Raw genomic sequence first — 19101 nt, forward strand, 5'->3', positions numbered from 1 at the left:
TAGTCCCATCCCCGAGTCAAGTTCAGAATCGTGGCTCCAGATTTCCTTTACTGAAACTAGGCTGCACAAGGGCCCACATACAAGGATCTCTCCACTAATTTTTACAAAGTAATTTAGCATTTCAACTAAGGACTAGCTGAATTCCATATAAGTTCAAAGACATATCGCTGTGGAAAGTCAACACCATGAGCTCGCTAGCCTGCACCAGCAGCCTCAGAGTGGTGGAAGCTGCCTTCCTACGAAGCAGGGGCTTGGAGCCCCGGGGATGCCTTCATCCTGCACCTCGCTCTGGCCAATACCAAGATGCTCCCCAAACGGGCCTCAGGTTCAGAGGCAGGCGGTGCCTCTGAGCCACCAGCTTCCTCAGCACCCCTCCCACCCCTCAGCACCTAAGGAGCTGCTGCACTGTGGGGCCTCGGGAAAGGGGGCAGCTGAGGGCCGGGGGGCGGGTGCTGGGGGTGTTGAATGCTGCCCCTGGAGAGGAGGCCCGCTGACAGCAGTCACTAGTATCTGTGGCACAATGTCCACATATGACCGAATGAGGCTGAGTGGTCTAACACTGGGCTTCCAAGTTACTAAGCTGGCACGGTCACTCTCTTGAGCCGTGTGGGCAGCCCTGGAGCGCCCAGGCCAGGCTAGCAGGCTATCTCTCCTTCCCTGCCCCTTCCCCTCCCCCTTTCTTTGCTTGGCCACACCTTGCGGTGCTCAGGGATTACTCCTGGCTCTGTACTCAGCAATCACTCCTGACGGTGCCTGGGGGATTCCATGGGATGCTGAGGATTGAGCCGTGAAGGCCTCATGCAAGGAGAGCGCCCTCCCTGCTGTTGTGTCGCTCTAGCCCCAGCTACGCTCTTTTTCCTTAGCAAGCAGAGCACATGCACTCCACCTTGGTGAGAGCTAAAGGCTTCTTTGCCCCCGCACTTTCTTGGGCTCGACCCCAAGCTTCACTCCTGCCACCCACTCTCCAGGAGTCTGCTGCATAAGATGACTCTCGTCAGTGGCAAGCACGAAGCAGCCCCCAGGGGCTGAAGCAACAGGAGAGCAGGGATGGCGCTTCCCTGGCCTGTGGCCCACCCAGGTTTGACTCCTGGCACTCTACCTGGTTCCCAGAGCCCCCCAGGAGTGATCCCTCGGTGCAGGGCCAGAAGTAAGCCCTGAGCACCACGGGGTGTGGCCCCTAAACAAAAACAGGAACAAACCAAAAAGGAATGACTCGGCCCTACTTCCACACTGGACAGTCCTCCAAGTGCCTCAGTGCTGGCTCCCGTCTGCTGGCTGGTGCCACCTCACAGCACTCACAAGCCCGAAGTGTGCCTGAGCTTGCCCAGACCCCTTCCGGTGATCATCTAAGGTGGTCCAGCTCACCTCTGTGCTCTGTCAGCCAAATCTCTTACTCCATGCCGTCTCAGGGAAAAGGCTGCTGTGTGCCTGGCCCTGTTGCCTAATAGCCAGTACGTCTTATTCCCGAGCCTGGGACCGTTTCTCTGGTCTACACTGGAACACTGTTCGCTGCAGAAGTTCCATCAAAGTTTTCTGGCTCTTTGTTTCTATTCTCACAGTGGGCAGTGCTCAGAGCTCACCCCTGACCAGTCAGGCTGTGCCCGGCGGGCGCAGTATTATTTCCCTGGCCCTCCATCTAAGTACCAAACAGCAGACGCTTCCTAACTATAGCGGGACGGAGGCGGCAGCAAGACCTAGTTAGCTGGCCAACACCACTGACTGATGGCGCTTGCATGAAAAAAATCTGATACCCACTCAGTAACATTCACTATGCTGCTGTTTTCATCAGATGATTAGATGAAGTCTACCAAAGCCACGACATTTGTCTTCTAAGGTTTTTCTTTGCATGAGCGTGGAAATCACACCTGCAGTTCGATATATTTCATATTATATTTCATATTAATATGAGAAAGGTTTGCTTCCCATCACTGGAGATTTTTAAGCATGTCTAAGCATGTTTAAGCAACCAGAAAGTTCTGCCACATCCAATTCCTGAACCACAGTGAACACTCCGGATTACAGTCAGAATGCTAAGACTATCTCTGGTCTGGACTCGCAGCCAACACTTAACTATGATGCGTTTCGCCTGCAGGGTGCACACTCTGTGGGACACCAACTTCTGTGGACAGTAGCCTAGTCTGGCCTGCCGAATGTCTCCCGGGGGAGGAATCCTGAAAATTCTGGAACATCAAACAGACACTAAGCGGTCAATTTTTAGCCAGCTGGAAGGCCCTTACCTGTGCAGACGTAGTCCGGGGTGACCCCTTTCAGCACGGCGTCAAAGACAGAGATTTCTACCCTCTGCTTCCGGTGGTGACAACTCAGCAGCAGGGAAGGCTGGGACAGGATGAGGTGGAGGAAGGGCTTCAGCTGCAGGCCCCCCGCACCCCTGCGGCCAGGCTGCCGCACCACCGTGATGCCCAGGGCCTGCCGGGCGGAGGAGCGGCTGGAGGCGTGGAGGCTCTCCAGGGAGATGACCCCCAGTCTCTTCCCCGTGGGGAAGGAGAAGCTGCTGCTCGCCAGATCCTCGGCTGTGACCATGGAAATAGAGGCCGGGCCGGGCTTGACAACCGGGGACTCCACCTCCGGGAGATTCAGGGAGCTCTTGTCCGATTTCCCATCCCCCGACATTGGTGGCTGTGGCTTGGATTCGGGCAGGGGCGAGCAGGCGTAGGTCATTAGGGAGATCCTGCTGGCCGTGATGAATATGTCGAAGGGGATGAAGTTCAGGTTCTTCACGATGGAGGACTGGCGCGAGGGGCGCGCAAGGCGGTGCTGGCTGGTGCCGCTGTCCTGCTCGATCTGCACGATCCGGATCTTCACGCTATCGCTGCCGAAGCCGCTGTCCCTTGCACCGCTGTACCGGGAGGACGTCTCGGCCACGCTGCCCTCTGCGGTGTCGGTCCTGCTCTGCTCCTGCTTAGAGACCTGCCAGGACAAACGAGGATGCATCATTCATGGCTCATGTCCCAAGGGTGATGCTCTAAATGCGCTAAGTAAATGCGTCTGCAAGGGATCGAGAACATGTGTAACAGAATCCTCAGAAAACAAAATAGGGGCCACGCAAAAGCATTATTTATGGCAAGCTAACAAAGCCTATCTGAGAGAATGGCATTTCTCTCACTAAAATACATAGCTGAGAGTTAGTTTTTGGGTTTTTTTTTTTTTTTTACTAACACACAGTAGTACAGCTAAAACTATGTCTCTTGGAATAATTTGGTATTCTGTAAAGTAATTTCCCAAGTACTACTTTTCAAATCCTGTTTTCTGGGCTGAGTGCTAGTGGAGGGCCTAAAGGCCTTGCCCGACATGTGGCCAATGCTGGTGCAGTTTTCCATGTCATATGTGGTCCCCTAAGTACCACTAGGAACAACCCTTGAGCACAGAGCCAGGAGCAGCTCCCGAGTATCAGGGTGTGGCCCAAACACCACGCCCCAACGCAATCTGTCATTAGGTTGTGAAATGCTCTTTGAGACCTAGGTACTTCTCTTCCTTTCCATTGAAGAAATGGACCCACACAAGAAACCATCAAAACTCTGAGAACTCCAAACTCTCCAACCTCATCTGATCACCGATCAATACCAAATCAGATTATTTCCCCCCCAACTGTGCCCAGCTGTCCCCCAACTCCCGTCCCTACTGTACAGGTGCCCAGGTGTCCCCCCAACTCCCACCCCCACTGTAAGGTGCCCACGTGTCCCCCAACTCCTGTCCCCACTCTACAGGGTCACATTCCTGCTCGAGAGACACATGTGACACCTGAATTCACTACACACTAATGTCCTCTTCACCAGTCCCACTCAAGAAGTGTCGTAATACTGCACTTTACTGAACCACTCACACGTCACTGGATATTGAATTTTCAGGTTCTGTCAACAAACTTGGCTGACAAATGCAAATACCTGATACCATTTTCTTAGGCTCCTAGATTTCTTTGGGTGCCCCGGGTTGGATCCCGAGTAGCCCAGGCTTCATGCAGAGCACTGCTGAGTGTGGCCTTTATGGCAAATTAATTTTTTTAAAGAAAGATAAAAAGAAAAAGAAAGAAAAATCATACTGAGTAGGTTTGCTCTTTGCCAAATATAGCACCTAATGTACATTTTCTTTACTAAGTGTTAGAATCCTTGTAAGGAACTATTGCTAGCCCCATTTTACAGCTCACAAAACTGAGACTTTAAAAAAAGAAATCACAGGACTGAGCCATCAAAGTTTAGAAAGGAAACAAACACATTTTTAGGTGGCATTCCTACTCTATGCCTAGGTTCATACAGAGGCAAATGATTGGAAATATCTAAATCAAATTTGTACTAAGAAACTGGTACAATAAAATTAGGACAATTATCAAAAAGACCGCTGATTTTTATTTCTAACTATATAATTGTAGACCTTTTAGTTATCTCAACTAGAAATTCTAGAAATTTCTCAAATGTAATTTGAGATTAGAAATTTTAGTCTCAAAAAAATAGAAATTCTCAAATAACGTCCATGGTAAAAATAATAGCAGGTACCAAGCAGTCTGGGATTTACTTGCCTACATTTTAGAGAGTACAAGGTATCTACTGGTAGCAGACCTAAAAAATTTTTGTTTATGCTATAGTCCATGATGGACTCAAATCAAGAATTCAGTAATTTTGTTCCCTCAATCAAGGCAGACAACTGCTGACAATCACATGAGATTGTGAATATACTTTTGTTTTTTGGATTGGAAAGAGGGAGGGTGTCTGAGGCCACATCTGGCTGTGTGTAGGGTTTACCCCGGGCTCTGTGCTCAGGGATCACACCTGGCAGGGCTCAGGTGTTGGGCTGTAGTGCTGGGGATCAATCCTGGCGCCAGATACCTGAGAACATCCTTTCTGCACACAGAGTGCCCAATTTTCCTTCTCTTGATGTCCACATGTGTACTTATAGTTTATTCTCCCTAAAGTGGGGTCAGCACTTCAGATGCTGCCGCAGTCAGACTCGACCTGCAGGGGAAGGTGGCAGCGAGCAGCCTGGTCGTGTGGGTTACCTGACCTCACTCTAGTCCCTCCCGTGGGGAATGGAATTGGAGTGAGTGACTCCAAAAGACTGCTTCCCACAGAAAGGGAGAAAGAAAAAAAAAAAAAAGCACAACCTTCCCTGTATGAGAAATCGAACTTCTAAGTGCCAAGATTTCCTCGTTTATCTAAGTTTCCACACTCTTAGTATAGGGCTGAGACAAATAAGCTGGTGATTTCCAAGACATATTTAAAACTCCATGGGTTTGTCACCAGGCCACTGCACACTTATCCGTTACACTGAAGAGTATCTGCCCTGCTCTGGAGAACAATTTTATAATTAATTATGTGTGCTAAGCCCTGAACTCGGGCATCAATTTACAATTCCTTCGTGAAAAAAGCAAAGTGCACGGTGTGATCACTCTGAAAATAACTTTTGCTTTATGATCGTCCACGGGGACTAATAATTTAAGTTGTCAGGAGCTGCAATTTCAGCCTGCTGTGAGCGGACGCCCGAGAAACACGCGTCTCTGGGCCGTGCTCTTGCCTCGGCTCTCCCACTCTTTACCTAACTCATTTAAATGGAACAATAAAAGTTTTCTTTAATTAGCTACTGGTGTGCATTAACATGATCATGATTAAACCATAAAAACCAACTGTACATTACTTTGGTCCCCTCTTCCATATGTTTTGAATTACTCTGTTTGAAAATGTACTTTGCGTCCCTTTTAAAAGTTCAACCTTCTGCTTTCAGAGAATTAAATGCATATTACTGTAGTGAAGAAGATAATGTTTCAGACCTCCAGGCATATATTAAACACACTGGCAGCACTTGAGACAAAATGCTTTACTTATTAGATACTTCCTATTCTAAACAGTGTCATCAAAGGCTAAAAACAAAATCCATATAAAGGCTGCACAATGCTTCCACACAGGACCGGTGCCAAAATCCCTGTACTTTCCAACTAATGAGGAAAGGATGTGTACTCTTAACATATGAATGTAAGATTTTCCAAGCATTCACTTTAGGAAACTGGGCTATTGATTCCATATGGGTTATGTTAAATGAAACTGTATTGGTAAAATAACCTTTAAGATATCTGGCATGATAACTATAATTAAACAATATTCAAAAGACTAAAACAAAAGGGAATTTGGTTCCACAATGGCTAATTAAAATAAAATGAAAAAAAACACAGCATGCCATCTATCAAGATAAATTGTTATTGTTTAAGAACTATTTAAATACTGTTAAAATATACTTTCAGATAAAATCTGAAAGAGCTGGAAAAATATTTGTGGCTTAAAAATGAATAGTTTGGTGAAGAAAAAAGTCTAGGACTCTGAAATTTTATGCGGAGATAACAGCTTTAAAGCCTTGAGCACATCCAGATGGTACTTCAACCGGGGGAATTCTACAGTTACACCATCAGTGGGTTCCAATAGGCCCGGTTTTCAATAGCTTGGGAAACGGCAAGTTGAGAGCTGACTTCTTCGATGATTTCTACACACTTCCCCATTCTTTCACAGCTAGATGGCATAGATAGGAGGCGGGAGGGAAAAGGGGCGAAAGCTGCCCTTGGAGTAAAGGAGGGGAGCCCGCTCCTTCCTGGGGGCAGAGAGGGGTGCAGTGATCAGGGGGGCTGGTGTGCCTTTGCCCAACCACTGGTGTTGGTGAGAAGCTCCGCCTTCAGGAGCCGTTCCCAGTGGAGCAAGATAATGTTGTTTGGCCTTATCAACATTTTTATGAGCATGCTCCAAAGACAGCCTCCTTCATAAATAAGGCTGCAAATAAAGGGATATCTAAATCCTTCAAGAAAAATCCACATAAATCAACTCCGAAAATGAACGAGGACGAAGACATATAGGAGTTTTGTTTTGATGGCTGAGAGGGTAACTCGGCAGCAATCCCAATATTGGAATTCACATAATTTCTGTCACGTCTGTCTTTTTATGGCAGCCTTAACTCCACACCAAACATAAACACATCCACGTAATTTCCCGCCATCTTATCAGGCTTGTGTGGTGGCAACACGGAAGCCACACTTTCCACACGCATCAGTCACTCTCCAGCCTTGATCAAACTATCTTCTGCAGATCAGGAGATCATTCTCCCCCGTCTTTAAAGTGAGGAAAACGTCAAGTCTGAAACCACAAAATCAAAGTGACAATCACATCTATATTTCACTGTGACAGTTGTTCCAACTTTACTGCTCTTGCTAAAACGTTGTGGCGTGTTTGATTAAGTGAATGTCTTGTCTGTCTTTAAGCACCGAATCTAAGGGGAGAAAAATCGGTCACAGCGTTTTCATGATCACACATCTTGGAGTCACAAAAGAGAACGCTCACAGACTTTAAAAGATCCCAGCCTTGGAGACGCACAAGCACACATGCGGGTCTCGCTGTATCTCAGACAGTAAGGTCGAGGTAGAAGCCTTGAGAGACACCCACAAGCTTCACAAAGAGTCTCCAATACCTCCTCAATACAGCTGCAATGAACAAAACCATGTAGGTCACGAAAGTGTATTTTTAAGATAGATTTTTTTTAGAGTCAGCATTATTTATCAACTTCTATCACTTTCTATGCGAATGAGCGTCACAAGGCATTGGTGGTCTTGGTAAAATTGCCTAGGCACTCTCCATTCAATTTTTTAAAAAGTATGAATGGGGCCTGAAGAGATAGTACGGTGGGTAGGGTGTGTGCCTTGCTGTGGCCAACCCAGGTTTTATCCCCAGCATCCCATCTGGTGCCCCATCTGTCAGGAGTGATACTTGAATGCAGAGGCAAGAGTAAGCCTTGAGTACCAATGGGTGTGGCTCCAAAACAAACAAACAAACAAACAAACAAAATTATGAAGGATAAATAAACTTTGATATGATATGCTGTATCTCCCTGTGTCATCAACCCATGTTACATTTTTATTAAAAAAAAAAAAAAAAAACCTTGGGGCTGGAGAGATAGCACAGCGGGTAGGGCGTTTGCCTTGCACGCGGCCAACCCGGGTTCAAATCCCAGCATCCCATATGGTCCCCTGAGCATGGCCAGGGGTAATTCCTGAGTGCAGAGCCAGGAGTAACCCCTGTGCATCGCCAGGTGTGACCCAAAAAAGCAATAAAAAAAAAAAAACAAAAAATAAACCTAACTTTTGAACAAGCACTGTAGGCACTTAGGTATTATAGTCAGAGTACTAGAAAACAAGGGCTTTTTATATTTTATTCCTCTAAACCAAATGTTATATAAGATCCCACATAATATAATTGTTCCCAGTTGGATGGCAAAAAAAGTTTTCACAATACCGCAGTAATTATGCAAAAGAGCAGAACTAATGATACCCATCACTGCTTAACAGATAGAATGGTAAAGAGTACTCGAGTTTCACGTTTTCCCTTTCATGAAGTCACTCTTCCGGCTCTTTGAAGTAACAGGATGAGGCCACTCCTGCCTGCGAAGTATCAGTTCAAATGTTCACAGTTGAGCTGGTGCTCACGCAACAGGGATGCCTGGAGTTAGTTCAGGTTGGGTGGTGATTTACTCTAGCTGGTGCTCCATCTATTGTTCTCACTGAACTTATTTGAATTATGAAAAGGGCCCAGCTCCAGTGCCAAACTAGATCACTATCGGCGTCTGTTTCAATATGATAAAACCAAACGAACAAAATGCGTCTACCCACATAAGTAGGCTGGAATCCTCCGAAGTAGGCTGATTTTATCTGCAGCAGTGACCTTTGGACTTTTGTCTCTGTCTATCCTTGGACTAGGTAAGGCTTCACAGCATAAGCTTATTTTCAGGGGCCTCTAAATTCCTGAAAAGAAATTAGTTCCAGGAGAGACTTTGCGTGCGAGCTTTAACTCAGAGGCGAGTCTCGTTCCTCCTCTTTCTCCTGGTCTCTCCCACATGAAAATTGGGATTGCTGGGTCACTTGGGTGTGCGGAGACTAGATCTCATTGATTTATGCTGGCTTCCAGGTTGAAGTTTGACTTGTTTGCTTTTGGCAATGAAGTGGGCTTTTGAAAAATAAAACGTGACACATTCTGGGAACTTCCATCTTAATTAAAACAGATGACTCTAGGTCAGAATCAACCTGCTTTGAAAGGGCAGTGACGGTAATTCTACAAGAGTGGCTACTGTGTGTGCGCAAGGTAACTGCTCTGCACACTGATGAAATACCCAAGGCTCCTTCTGCCCCTGTCAATGTGGAAACCATTTTGTCCCGTGGCTGCTTAAAGATTTTCAATAGGATCAAATCAGCTGCAAGCCCTCATTAGATCAGGGTTTACAATTGTGTCTGAGTTTTGGAGTCTGTTTCTCATAGAATTTTACTCGGAGACGAACTGAGATTGGCTCCTTGGAGCTAGTCTGATTTTACTAGAAACAACTGTATCACATCAGTGACTCCCATAAACTCGCCTGGAGATGGAATCAGCCTTGACCCTGGATGATGCAAGCTTACCAGGCCCTCGCTCTCTCTGCAAGTCACAGGCAAGTTTGCATTTAGTTTGGCGGTGATGCAGAAGCAGAATATGCTGATTTATTGTTCCAGCGGGTCTTTGCCTTACAACTATGTACCTGATTTTCTGATAAGAAAATGGAAATTGAACTTGGAGAAATTTCTATTGATAAAAACACATGCAAATCCTTATTTAATTTTTTTATCCATCAAATCACATGTGCCCCTTTAAAGAAACTATGCGGGGTTTATGGGAACGAGGCAAAAAGAGGTCTTTAAAATTCATTCTGCCTAATATTTGGTACAAGCTGAAAAATGACGGAAGTTGTTTAACTATATCCATAATGAACTTCATCCAGTAGCTGATTTTCATGGGCAAACAGGATACAGTCAATGAACAAAGCTATTGAGCTAATTTTCACTATTATATAGTCTATCTTGGAAAATGAAACAAACCTAATCAGTTGTAGGTTTCAAAGGAAGTGAATCTAAGTATTCTCTATTTAACATGTGATTTTACTGAAGTCCATCAACGCTTATTGGATAGAGGGTCATTTACAGGCTTTTCACCGGTTAACCTTTAACTTCATGATGGTGATCAAATCCCAACTCAATGGAAATTACATACATACTTATTACATGTCAGCATGTTATATGTTATATGTTATTAATACCTTAATGATCCATGGCACTTGCATGAAAATGACCAATAAATTAGAGAGAACATTTGCTTATGCATCACCCCTCCTCCCCAAATCAGGAAAGCTTTGAACTTCTATACTGTTCCATGAAAGTCATTTTAGACTGAATGATTTTCTACACTGGTTTGATCTGATTCATGTCTACTCTCGAGACTCAGAAATCTTGTGTACTCTGTAAAGCAAATAAATTTTTCTAACAGCAGCTCTATTCAGCCAAAAACCTTCACTAAATTTTCTAATATCGATATGTCCCAAATAATTAGGATGTGCCGTCAGGAGAGACTGCTTGGCTAATAGTCTAGAGGTCAGAAAGGAAATGCATATTATCTGTCCCCCAACTCAAGCATCAGCCCTACAAATACTAAAAGTACCAGGGCAGGAGGTGCTCCCAGAAGACTCTTTCAAATAGGTATTGATCAGAAAATAAAGTTTAATCCTAACTGGCATAAGGCTAGGGGCTGATATGAAAACACTGTCTCCTTGTGCTTTTTGTCAATGATAAGTTTTAGGAGACCATATTCATAACACTGCCGCTAAATCAGCACCATCAGAGAGTGCTCTTACACTGAAAACTCACATCTCTGAACTAGTTATGAATAAAGTCTCTCTCTTTTGAGACACTGCTGAAGGGGCATTCTTTGGTCAGATATGGTTAAGTTAGACCAGAGAGGGCAGAAAGAGAGTTCAAGGGGCTGGAGCATAAGCTCTGCATGCAGGAGGCCCTGCTCACCACATGGTCCTCTGAGCACCACCGGGACTGACTTCCAAGCACTGGGCCAGGAGCAGCCCCCGCATACTGCAGAATCTACGCTCCCCCCACCCCCATAGTTAGACCGGAGGTTCCCTTTGAAATGATCTGGCATTTTTGAGAAAACAAGCCCAAACCCTCTCCACTGCACCTCTGGAGTACAAAAGCAGAAAGTGTTCCCCGCTTCCCTGCCACTGACCCACCAATGGAGCCAACTGGTAACAGTAGAGCCCAGAAGTGCCCACAACCTTGTAATACTGCTCTGACCCTCTCAGCCAATTCTTATTGAGCATTTACTATGTGGTGGTTTCTGTTTTCATGGAGTTAGCATTCTAGTACAGAAGTCAAACAATAAAATTTTATTTCACAGTCAGATATGACATATTCATATTTGCTGATGGACTGAATGCCGTTATGAGAGAAACAAGTAAAAATAATTTGCATTTGTTTTATTTGTTGTTTTTTTGCTCGGGCAACTACAAAAAAGAAGGATGATTTTCCTGGCTATGTAATTAAGTGTCTAACCCTATGTGTCATGCCAACCCTTTAACCACCAGCCTTTTCAACATTTATTACCACGTTCCTGAAAAGTCACAAGTGACTAGAGTGACTCAAGCTGGGAGATGGGGCCCATGATCACAACCAAACATCACAGAACCCTGAGCTCAATCATGCCGTCTTCCTTATTCTTCCAGCAAGCCAAGCACTCCCTATCTATTAAGAACCATTCAAGGAAGGGCTATGATTAAGATGGTTTTCTGGGGTTGGACTTATGCCTCACTCTAGCAAACACTTGGAGAATAGAGAAATAAAGCCAAGACACACACAAATTTATGCTGCATCCTGAGAAAAATCAATGAGAAAAATCAACATTACCTTTCTGGCACACACCAAGTACCACTAGTACCACTTTGTTAATCACTCCTGCTGTTTCCTTTGTATTTTGTACTCTTTCCATTGTAGACTGACTAATGATAAGAACTCCCTAATTGTTTCTTTTACTGGTCTTTGTCTTTTCTAACCTAATCTCTCCAGTTTTGAGATAACTCTTCTCAAAATATGTTCAATGTTTATTTACAAACATATATACCATGAACATGTTCATTGCATTCTAGTGGTACTCAAAGAGAGTTTTCCGTCATTTGAATTTTTCTGTATCACTAGCACCCAAATGGTACTTGGCATACAGCAAGCACTCAATCAAGACAGTGACTGAATATAGGACGGTATACATACATGGACTCATTTTTAGGATGCTCATTTAAGATCCTAGAGAAGGGAATAGCTCTTAGAATCAATTACCTGAAACTTGAATTCTAGTAGAGATACTTAGAGAGGCTTCGGAAACCTTTTTTTTCCTTCTTCTTTTAAAGGCGGGGGACAAAAGAGAAGGGTATGAGAAAGTGCATGGAAAAATGAAATCTGGGGTTCCAGAGAGAGATTATTGGGAAAAGTGACAGAAGAGGCTGGACAGAGGTTACCGAGAATCCTCTGTGGCAAGGTTCAGAAATGTGATTTTGGCAGAATCTTCTGTCCCCGCACAGGGCTGTCTTTACTGGGGCCCTTCAGAGGGAAACAGGTTGAGTTTCCCTCCCCATCCCAAGCAGAGCCCTGGCAGCCAAAAACTTCCAGAACACAGCCACAGCCATGCTCAAGGCCACTCTCCACACACCTGGACAAACCTCACCCACAAGGGAACTGACAGAGGAACCCAGGTATGAGGGACCCGTGGCTGAGATCTCCAAGCCTGCTCAGATCGGGACTGGGCCTCCTCCATCCAGATCCCCAGTTTTCCAGTCACAGTCACACCCACAAACTGCCTCCAGTGCCGTGTAGTCCCATCAATGGCCAAGATCTAGAGACTATAAAACAAAGCTCCAGAAAGAGAGCGATACAGTTTTTCCTGAAAGGCGCGGCCGCAAATGTGGCCGTGTGACCTCTTATATTCTAGCCCCACTGATGTACATAAAGCAGCACACATGTGTTTAGGTTTTTCTTGTATTCTCTTATATACAGGCTTAAAGGGGCCCAGAATGAAATCAACAACCTTTACACACTTCCCTCTTATTGTGGTCGGAAGATGCTTGCTGGCTGGGTGGGTGTTTGAATATTATCTGTAGTGAGCTATTGTTAACTACTTAATGAAAATAAAATGTATAAAAATTGCAAAAAAGAAGAAGAAGAAGAAAAGAAATATGAGCTTTTAGCTTCATTCTCGTCAGTCTTCCTTAAGGAGGACCTCTGGACTACCGGAATGAAACTCAGAGTCACTCAGGGCACCTGGCATAATGCAGCCTGCAGCTGCTCGGCCAGAAGGATCTTAATCAAAGACCCGTGTTATGGTTCAAAGGGCTGCAGCGCCAGGCTGGCCTGTGAGGCCCCGACGTCAACCCCAGGCGTTCCTCCCCTGGGGAGGCTGCCAAACAAAAAACAAAACAGGAGTTGAGGAGAAGGTACAGGGGCTGGCACCCGCCAGCACGACCAGATGTGGCCCTGGGCACGCCCAGCTCCGGTGGTGCCCACAACGTCAGGCTGATTGTCTGAGCAGCACTGGCAGGGCCCCCAGGTCACCTGAGCAACCCTCCCCACACAAAACCAAAAGAAATGAAAAAACCAGAAGTAGCTGATGGAAGCAGAGCCCTGGGGGTATTTATAACGACTTCCCGGTGGTTTTGTGCACGCTGACTTTTATAGACAATTGAAAACTAAGAACTTTCTAGGCACATAAATGACAAAACAGAGCTTGAGGACAACGGGGACCCAAGAAGAGGAGGGGAGCGGGAGAGAGCACAGTTTCTGGTGCCACTGGGAAGGCATAGGCCAAGGGAAGCCAGGTATGCCGGGACGCCTGGAGTAAGTGTGAGAAATCTCACTCTCGGCCCCTCAGCATCTGACGGCTTTCTGCAGAGTATGGCCTACCGAACCATTTCTCCAATGTTCTGACACCTCCTTTCCAATCCCCTGTCACCTCTTGGTTCAGAACCCGCGCAGCTTCCTGCTGCCTCCCACCCCCCACCCCTGGCTCACGCCCCTATGTTCCTTTCCAGGATGCCTTCTGTTACTATTTTATTTCCCCTTGCCGCTTTCTTTTCCACTGCAGAATCCTTTATTTTTCAATGCGTTTCAGTGCGTATCACCGGAAATCAGTGTGCGTATATACCATGTAATGTTCCCCCCGAGAAAGCCCATCATGGTAGGATTCCTGAGTTCTGAAAGAACCCGTTCCTGCGTCTGTAAATCCTCTGCTTGTCGGTGAGGCGAGATTAGCATAGGTGAGTGAGAGTGAGGATGATGATGACAGTAACCAAGAAAGTCTAAATCTGGCTGATTCCCTGATACTCTCTCAAACTGAGCTTCTTAAGTTGTGGGGAGCAACCCCAGATGGAAAAATCTGGCAACATGAAAGGCTTCTAAATACACGTGACCAAAAAACAATTAAAAAATCAAGTGGCTAATGAATTTGAGATGCTTCTGGCAGTGCTCGCCTGTGTGGCTTCTTTCAGACTCGATGGGGTCGCAAATGGAGAAAGCCTAAGCACCTAGCACTGATGCGATAATAGTAATGGGGAGGAGAGAGAGCACGAGAGAAGAGCACCCGCCCGGGAATGCAGCTGGCCTGGGCTCAATTCTCAGCACTCCATCTACTCCCTGGAGCGCCACTCATGGTGACCTCTGAGTGCAGAGCCAGGAGAAGCCCTGAGCACTGCCAGGAGAGGCTCCAAACAATACCAGAGCAACGGGAGTGGTACAGGAGAGCGCCCAGGAAATGCTCAGAACGCGCCAGGCCCTTGGCCACTTTCCCATGAGCACTAACATCTACCCGGTGCTCTTCTGAATCACTCTAAAGTCTGAACTCTTTCCACCTGCTTTTAAGATCGAGAAACAGAGGCACAGAGAAGTTGCTTGCTCAAAATCACGCGGCTGAGAAACAGTGACGCTGCGATTGGGCACTGGTGCGTGCTTCCCGTGCTCCTTTGGAAGCCCCAGCTCACAGTCAGTCTCCGGGAACACTGTTCCCTTCAGAGTTCTCACCACAGTATTAGTTTTACAACCTTTCAGTTGTTGTTTAAAACCTTTGATGTGTATCTCCCGCCAGACGGCAAGGTCAGCATTTCTGCAGATGGCAGACTGGGGGCCTTGCAGAGCAAGCCTTCACCAGTACACGGATGCATTTTGAACTGCATTTGCAGGGTGGTGGGCCCAGGTGTCTCTGTCTGAGCCAACCGCTGTGCGCAGGAACTGGAAGCGGAGCTGGCGAGTGAGAGTGAGTCCCACGCCAGGGAGCGCCAGGCCTGGCCCAGGCCCACAGTTTCCATTCAGGCTCACCTGTGAGCAGAGACGTGGGAAAAAGCTTCGCTCACAGCTCTCCCTGTTGACATGGAGTAGAAAGAGGGAAATCCAGGCCAAATTCAAACACTTGGTTCGAGGCATCAAGATCATGGCTTATTAGAGTTGGAAGAGGTTCTGGAACTCATTGTTTCCAGAGATTTTTCAGCTACTTTTCAGCCACAGTATCCGTCCTTTGAAGAAATGCTGACGGCGCACTGGCACGGGGCAGTGGATACGGAACAGCAAGGGGAGACGGTTGCACAAGATGTAAAACAAAGTCACCCCATATTTGGGGCTGTGTCACAAATGTGTCTGCAATGTGACTGAGGGACCCCCAAGGATCCCCAAGCCCTGATCTGCTGTAAGTCAACCACCCTGAGATATATTTAAATCTACACTTTATTGAGAGAATTCACACTCCATATAATTAAGTCTACATAAAGTGGACTCATCTGTGCTTTCTGTTCTATTTACAGAATTATGCCACGATCATCACGATTTTAGACAGTTGTTTCACTTCCCCAAAGAAATCCAATACCCATCAGTAGTCACGTTCCACCAGTGCAGAGTGCCACCGCTGCTCCATGTTCTATCCCTGGAGATGCTGCTATTCTAGACTTACCCTAGAGACAGACTCATTCGATGCATTCTTTGCACCTACATTCACTTTTCTAGAATGGATGTTTGCTAAAGTCACCCATGTTCCAGCATGGATTATTATTAGATCCTCTTTTCATGACTGAGCAATAATCCACCGCAGGGTCACACTACATTTTGTTCGCAGACTCCTTGGCACATCCACCTTTCTTTTTTTGTTTTCATTTATTTATTTATTTAATGTTTATTTATTTTTATTTTTAATGAATCAGTGTGAGGTACAGTTACAGACTTACAAACCTTACGTTTGTAAGATTACACTTCAGTCATACAATGATCAAGCACCCATCCTCCCCCAGTGCCCTCTCTGTTTCGTTGAGTTTTTGGGGACTATACCTAATGGTGTTCAGGAGCTTTCCTGGTTTGGTCATCCTTGGCAAGGGAAGATGTAGTCCCAAGACCTGAACCCAAGTCTCCTGCACAAAAAGCATGTGATCCAGGCTTCTGAAGTATTTCTCCAGTTCCAACACTTTTTTTTTAGATATTACTAATAACTCTCCAGAACTATTCAGTATATGGTTGTAGGTAGGATTCTGTTTTCATTCCCGTAGTTACAGAGCTGTTATTGGTTAGACATTACCCTAGGGTTAGTCATTTGATGAACTGCTGAGATGTTTCTCAAACCGTTGCAGTGCTTCACATTCCCACCAAGATCTCTGTATCATCATCAACAGTTGCTCTTGGCTGCCACTGTAACTATAGCCATGCTGGTGTGGGGACTCATGGTGGGACCTGCATTTAATTCCCAGGTGGCTAAGGAGACTGCCAACTGTCCCAATTCACCATGTGTTGGTCTTCTTAGGGAAACCTCTATTTGGAGCCTGCTCCCATTTGTAGGGGTGGAGCATTCCCAGAGGTGCTCAGGGGGACTGTCAAGTGCCAGAATCGAACCCAGAGCATGTGTTCTAGCCCTTGGAGGCCTCTTTTTGTTACTGACATGGAAAAACTCCAGATAAGGGACACAAGCTCTTGGTATCTAGGTGATCTGAAAATACTTTCATCCACGTCGTGATTTGTCTTTCCACTATTTTTTGTTTGTTTGGGGGCCATACCCAGTGTTGCTCAGGAAGCACTGCTCAGGGGACCACAGGAGGAGCTGGGAATGGAACCCAGGTTAGCAACATGCAAGGCAAACACCTGTCACGCCTCAGCCCTGTCTTTTCACTTTCTCAACTCTGATATCCATTCATTATGCCACTTGTGCTTTTTGTGTTATATTCAGGTAGAAATTATTGCCACGCTAAGGTTACCATATTAACTGTCTTCTGAGTTTCACAGTTCTACTTCAAACACCTAGATTTTGATCCCTTTGTATGAATTTTTGTAAGTGGTTTATAATACCTTCCCATTTTTCCCCTACAAGGTCAGCATTTGTATCCTTTTTTCATTTCATACTTTAGTCAATTAAGTCTTGATTTTTCTTAGTCTGAATGTGTCAGTTCTGCTGAACTTTTCAAAGGATCCAGTTTGAGTCTACTGATTCCTCTATTATTTTTCTGTCTCTTCTTGATCATTTACAAAAGCCTTGGGAAAAGCGGAGAGTTCGGAGTGGAGATTAGAGCTTCTTTTCCCATCCACCCATGCCAATGAGTGCATTTCAGGATCGCCCACATCAGTCCACTTCATAACCATCACCTTCTTTGCTAACAAGGCCCACCCTTACTTCCAAAATGTACAGGTGCTAAATTTATGGTCCTTCTATTTAAAGCCCTGATGTGTCAAAGGTCTGCTCAGCTTCTGTTCAGCACCCCTTTCTGCTTGAGTGATCTTGAGGTCCTGCCCTCAGGTATAAAGTGAAAAAGTGAACAGTGCAAACATAAAAAAAATCTCTGCAGACAGGTGGGGAAAAGGAAGCTGACTGTTGTTTTGTTTTGGGGCCACTGCAGCCAGCGCTCAGGGTCTGCTTCTGGCTCTGCACTCAAGGGTCACTGCTGTTATTGCTCACGGGACCACAGACGCTGTTGGGGACTGAACTGGGGCTGCTGCATGCAAGACTAGTGCTTTACCCCGATGCGCTGTGCTCTCTCTCCAGCTGAAACGGGAAGGTTTGAAAAAAAGCCATTTTTAAATTTAATCACCGTGAAATAAAGTTACAAAGTTGTTCTTGATTGGGTTTCAGTCATAGGATGCTCCTATACCCTTCCCTTCACCATGAACATTTCTCATCATCAATATTTCCAATTTCCCCCTCTGCTACCACCCCATCCCTGCCCCAGCCGTCTGTCTCTCTCTCTCTCTCTCTCTCTCTCTCTCTCTCTCTCTCTCTCTCTCTCTCTTTCTCTCCCTTTCTTCTCCCCTTTCTCCTTCTTTCTGGAGATTATGGTTTGCAATATACATATGATAGGTAATCATGTATATTCCTTTACCTAATTTCAGCACTCAATTCTTGTCCAGAGTGAACATTTATAATCATCATTGTCAGAGCAGTCCCTTCTCTATCCAAACTGGCACCCCTCAACTTGTGGCAAGCATCCTACAGTGGACCACTCCTCCCAGCCCATGTTTCTACTGTCCTTGGATATTAGCCCCAGACTACGTTTTTTTTTTTATATATCCCACAAATGAGTGTAATCATTCTATGTCTACCCCTCTTCTTCTGACTCACTTCACTCAGCCTGATATTCTCCATGACTGATGCTAAAGGCATCTTCAAAGATGAAACACCACTGACCAAACAAGTTGAAGTAAAGATAAACAAAAGGGACTATACTAAACTAAGACACTGCTGCACCTCAAAAGAAAAGGTGACCAAGATACAAAGACAGTCCCCGGAATGAGAGAAATTATTTACCTAATGCCCATCTGATAGGGGGTTAATAACAAAGATATATAAGCCATTGTTGAAACTTTACAAGAAAAAATAATTCAACTTCATCAGAAAATAGGGAGAAGAAGTGAATGGGAACTTCCTCATAGGAGAAACACAAAGGGCTACCCTAAAGAACATAAAAAAATGCTCTATCACTAATTATCGGGGAGATGTAAATATCATCTCATACCACAGAGACTAGCACATATCAAAAAGAACAATCAGTGCGCGTGGGGATGTGGGAACAAGGGGACTCTCATTTATTATTGGTGGGAATTCTGGCTGGTTCAGCCTTTTTGGGAAAAAAATATATATGGTCATTCCTCAAAAAACTAGAAATTGAGCTTCCATATTACTTAACAATACTCTGGGAATAAAACCCAGGGAGGGGGTGGTGGCACGCAAGTGCACTTCTATGTTCACTGCAGCCCCA

The 19101-nt window shown here is 45.5% G+C and overlaps 1 protein-coding gene across 5 annotated transcripts in view; it reads right to left on the reverse strand.

Moving 5' to 3' along the window:
• Positions 1-19101, reverse strand: part of VPS13B (vacuolar protein sorting 13 homolog B) — a 645914-nt gene that overhangs the window by 169514 nt on the left and 457299 nt on the right. For all 5 annotated transcript variants that reach the window (XM_055125276.1, XM_055125277.1, XM_055125278.1 and 2 more), the window contains exon 33: positions 2238-2928. In XM_055125276.1, coding sequence (XP_054981251.1) covers positions 2238-2928 — 691 coding nt within the window. The remainder of the gene's footprint in view (positions 1-2237; positions 2929-19101) is intronic.

The sequence above is a fragment of the Sorex araneus genome, chromosome 2, assembly GCF_027595985.1.
Source record: "Sorex araneus isolate mSorAra2 chromosome 2, mSorAra2.pri, whole genome shotgun sequence".
Lineage (NCBI taxonomy): Eukaryota > Metazoa > Chordata > Mammalia > Eulipotyphla > Soricidae > Sorex > Sorex araneus.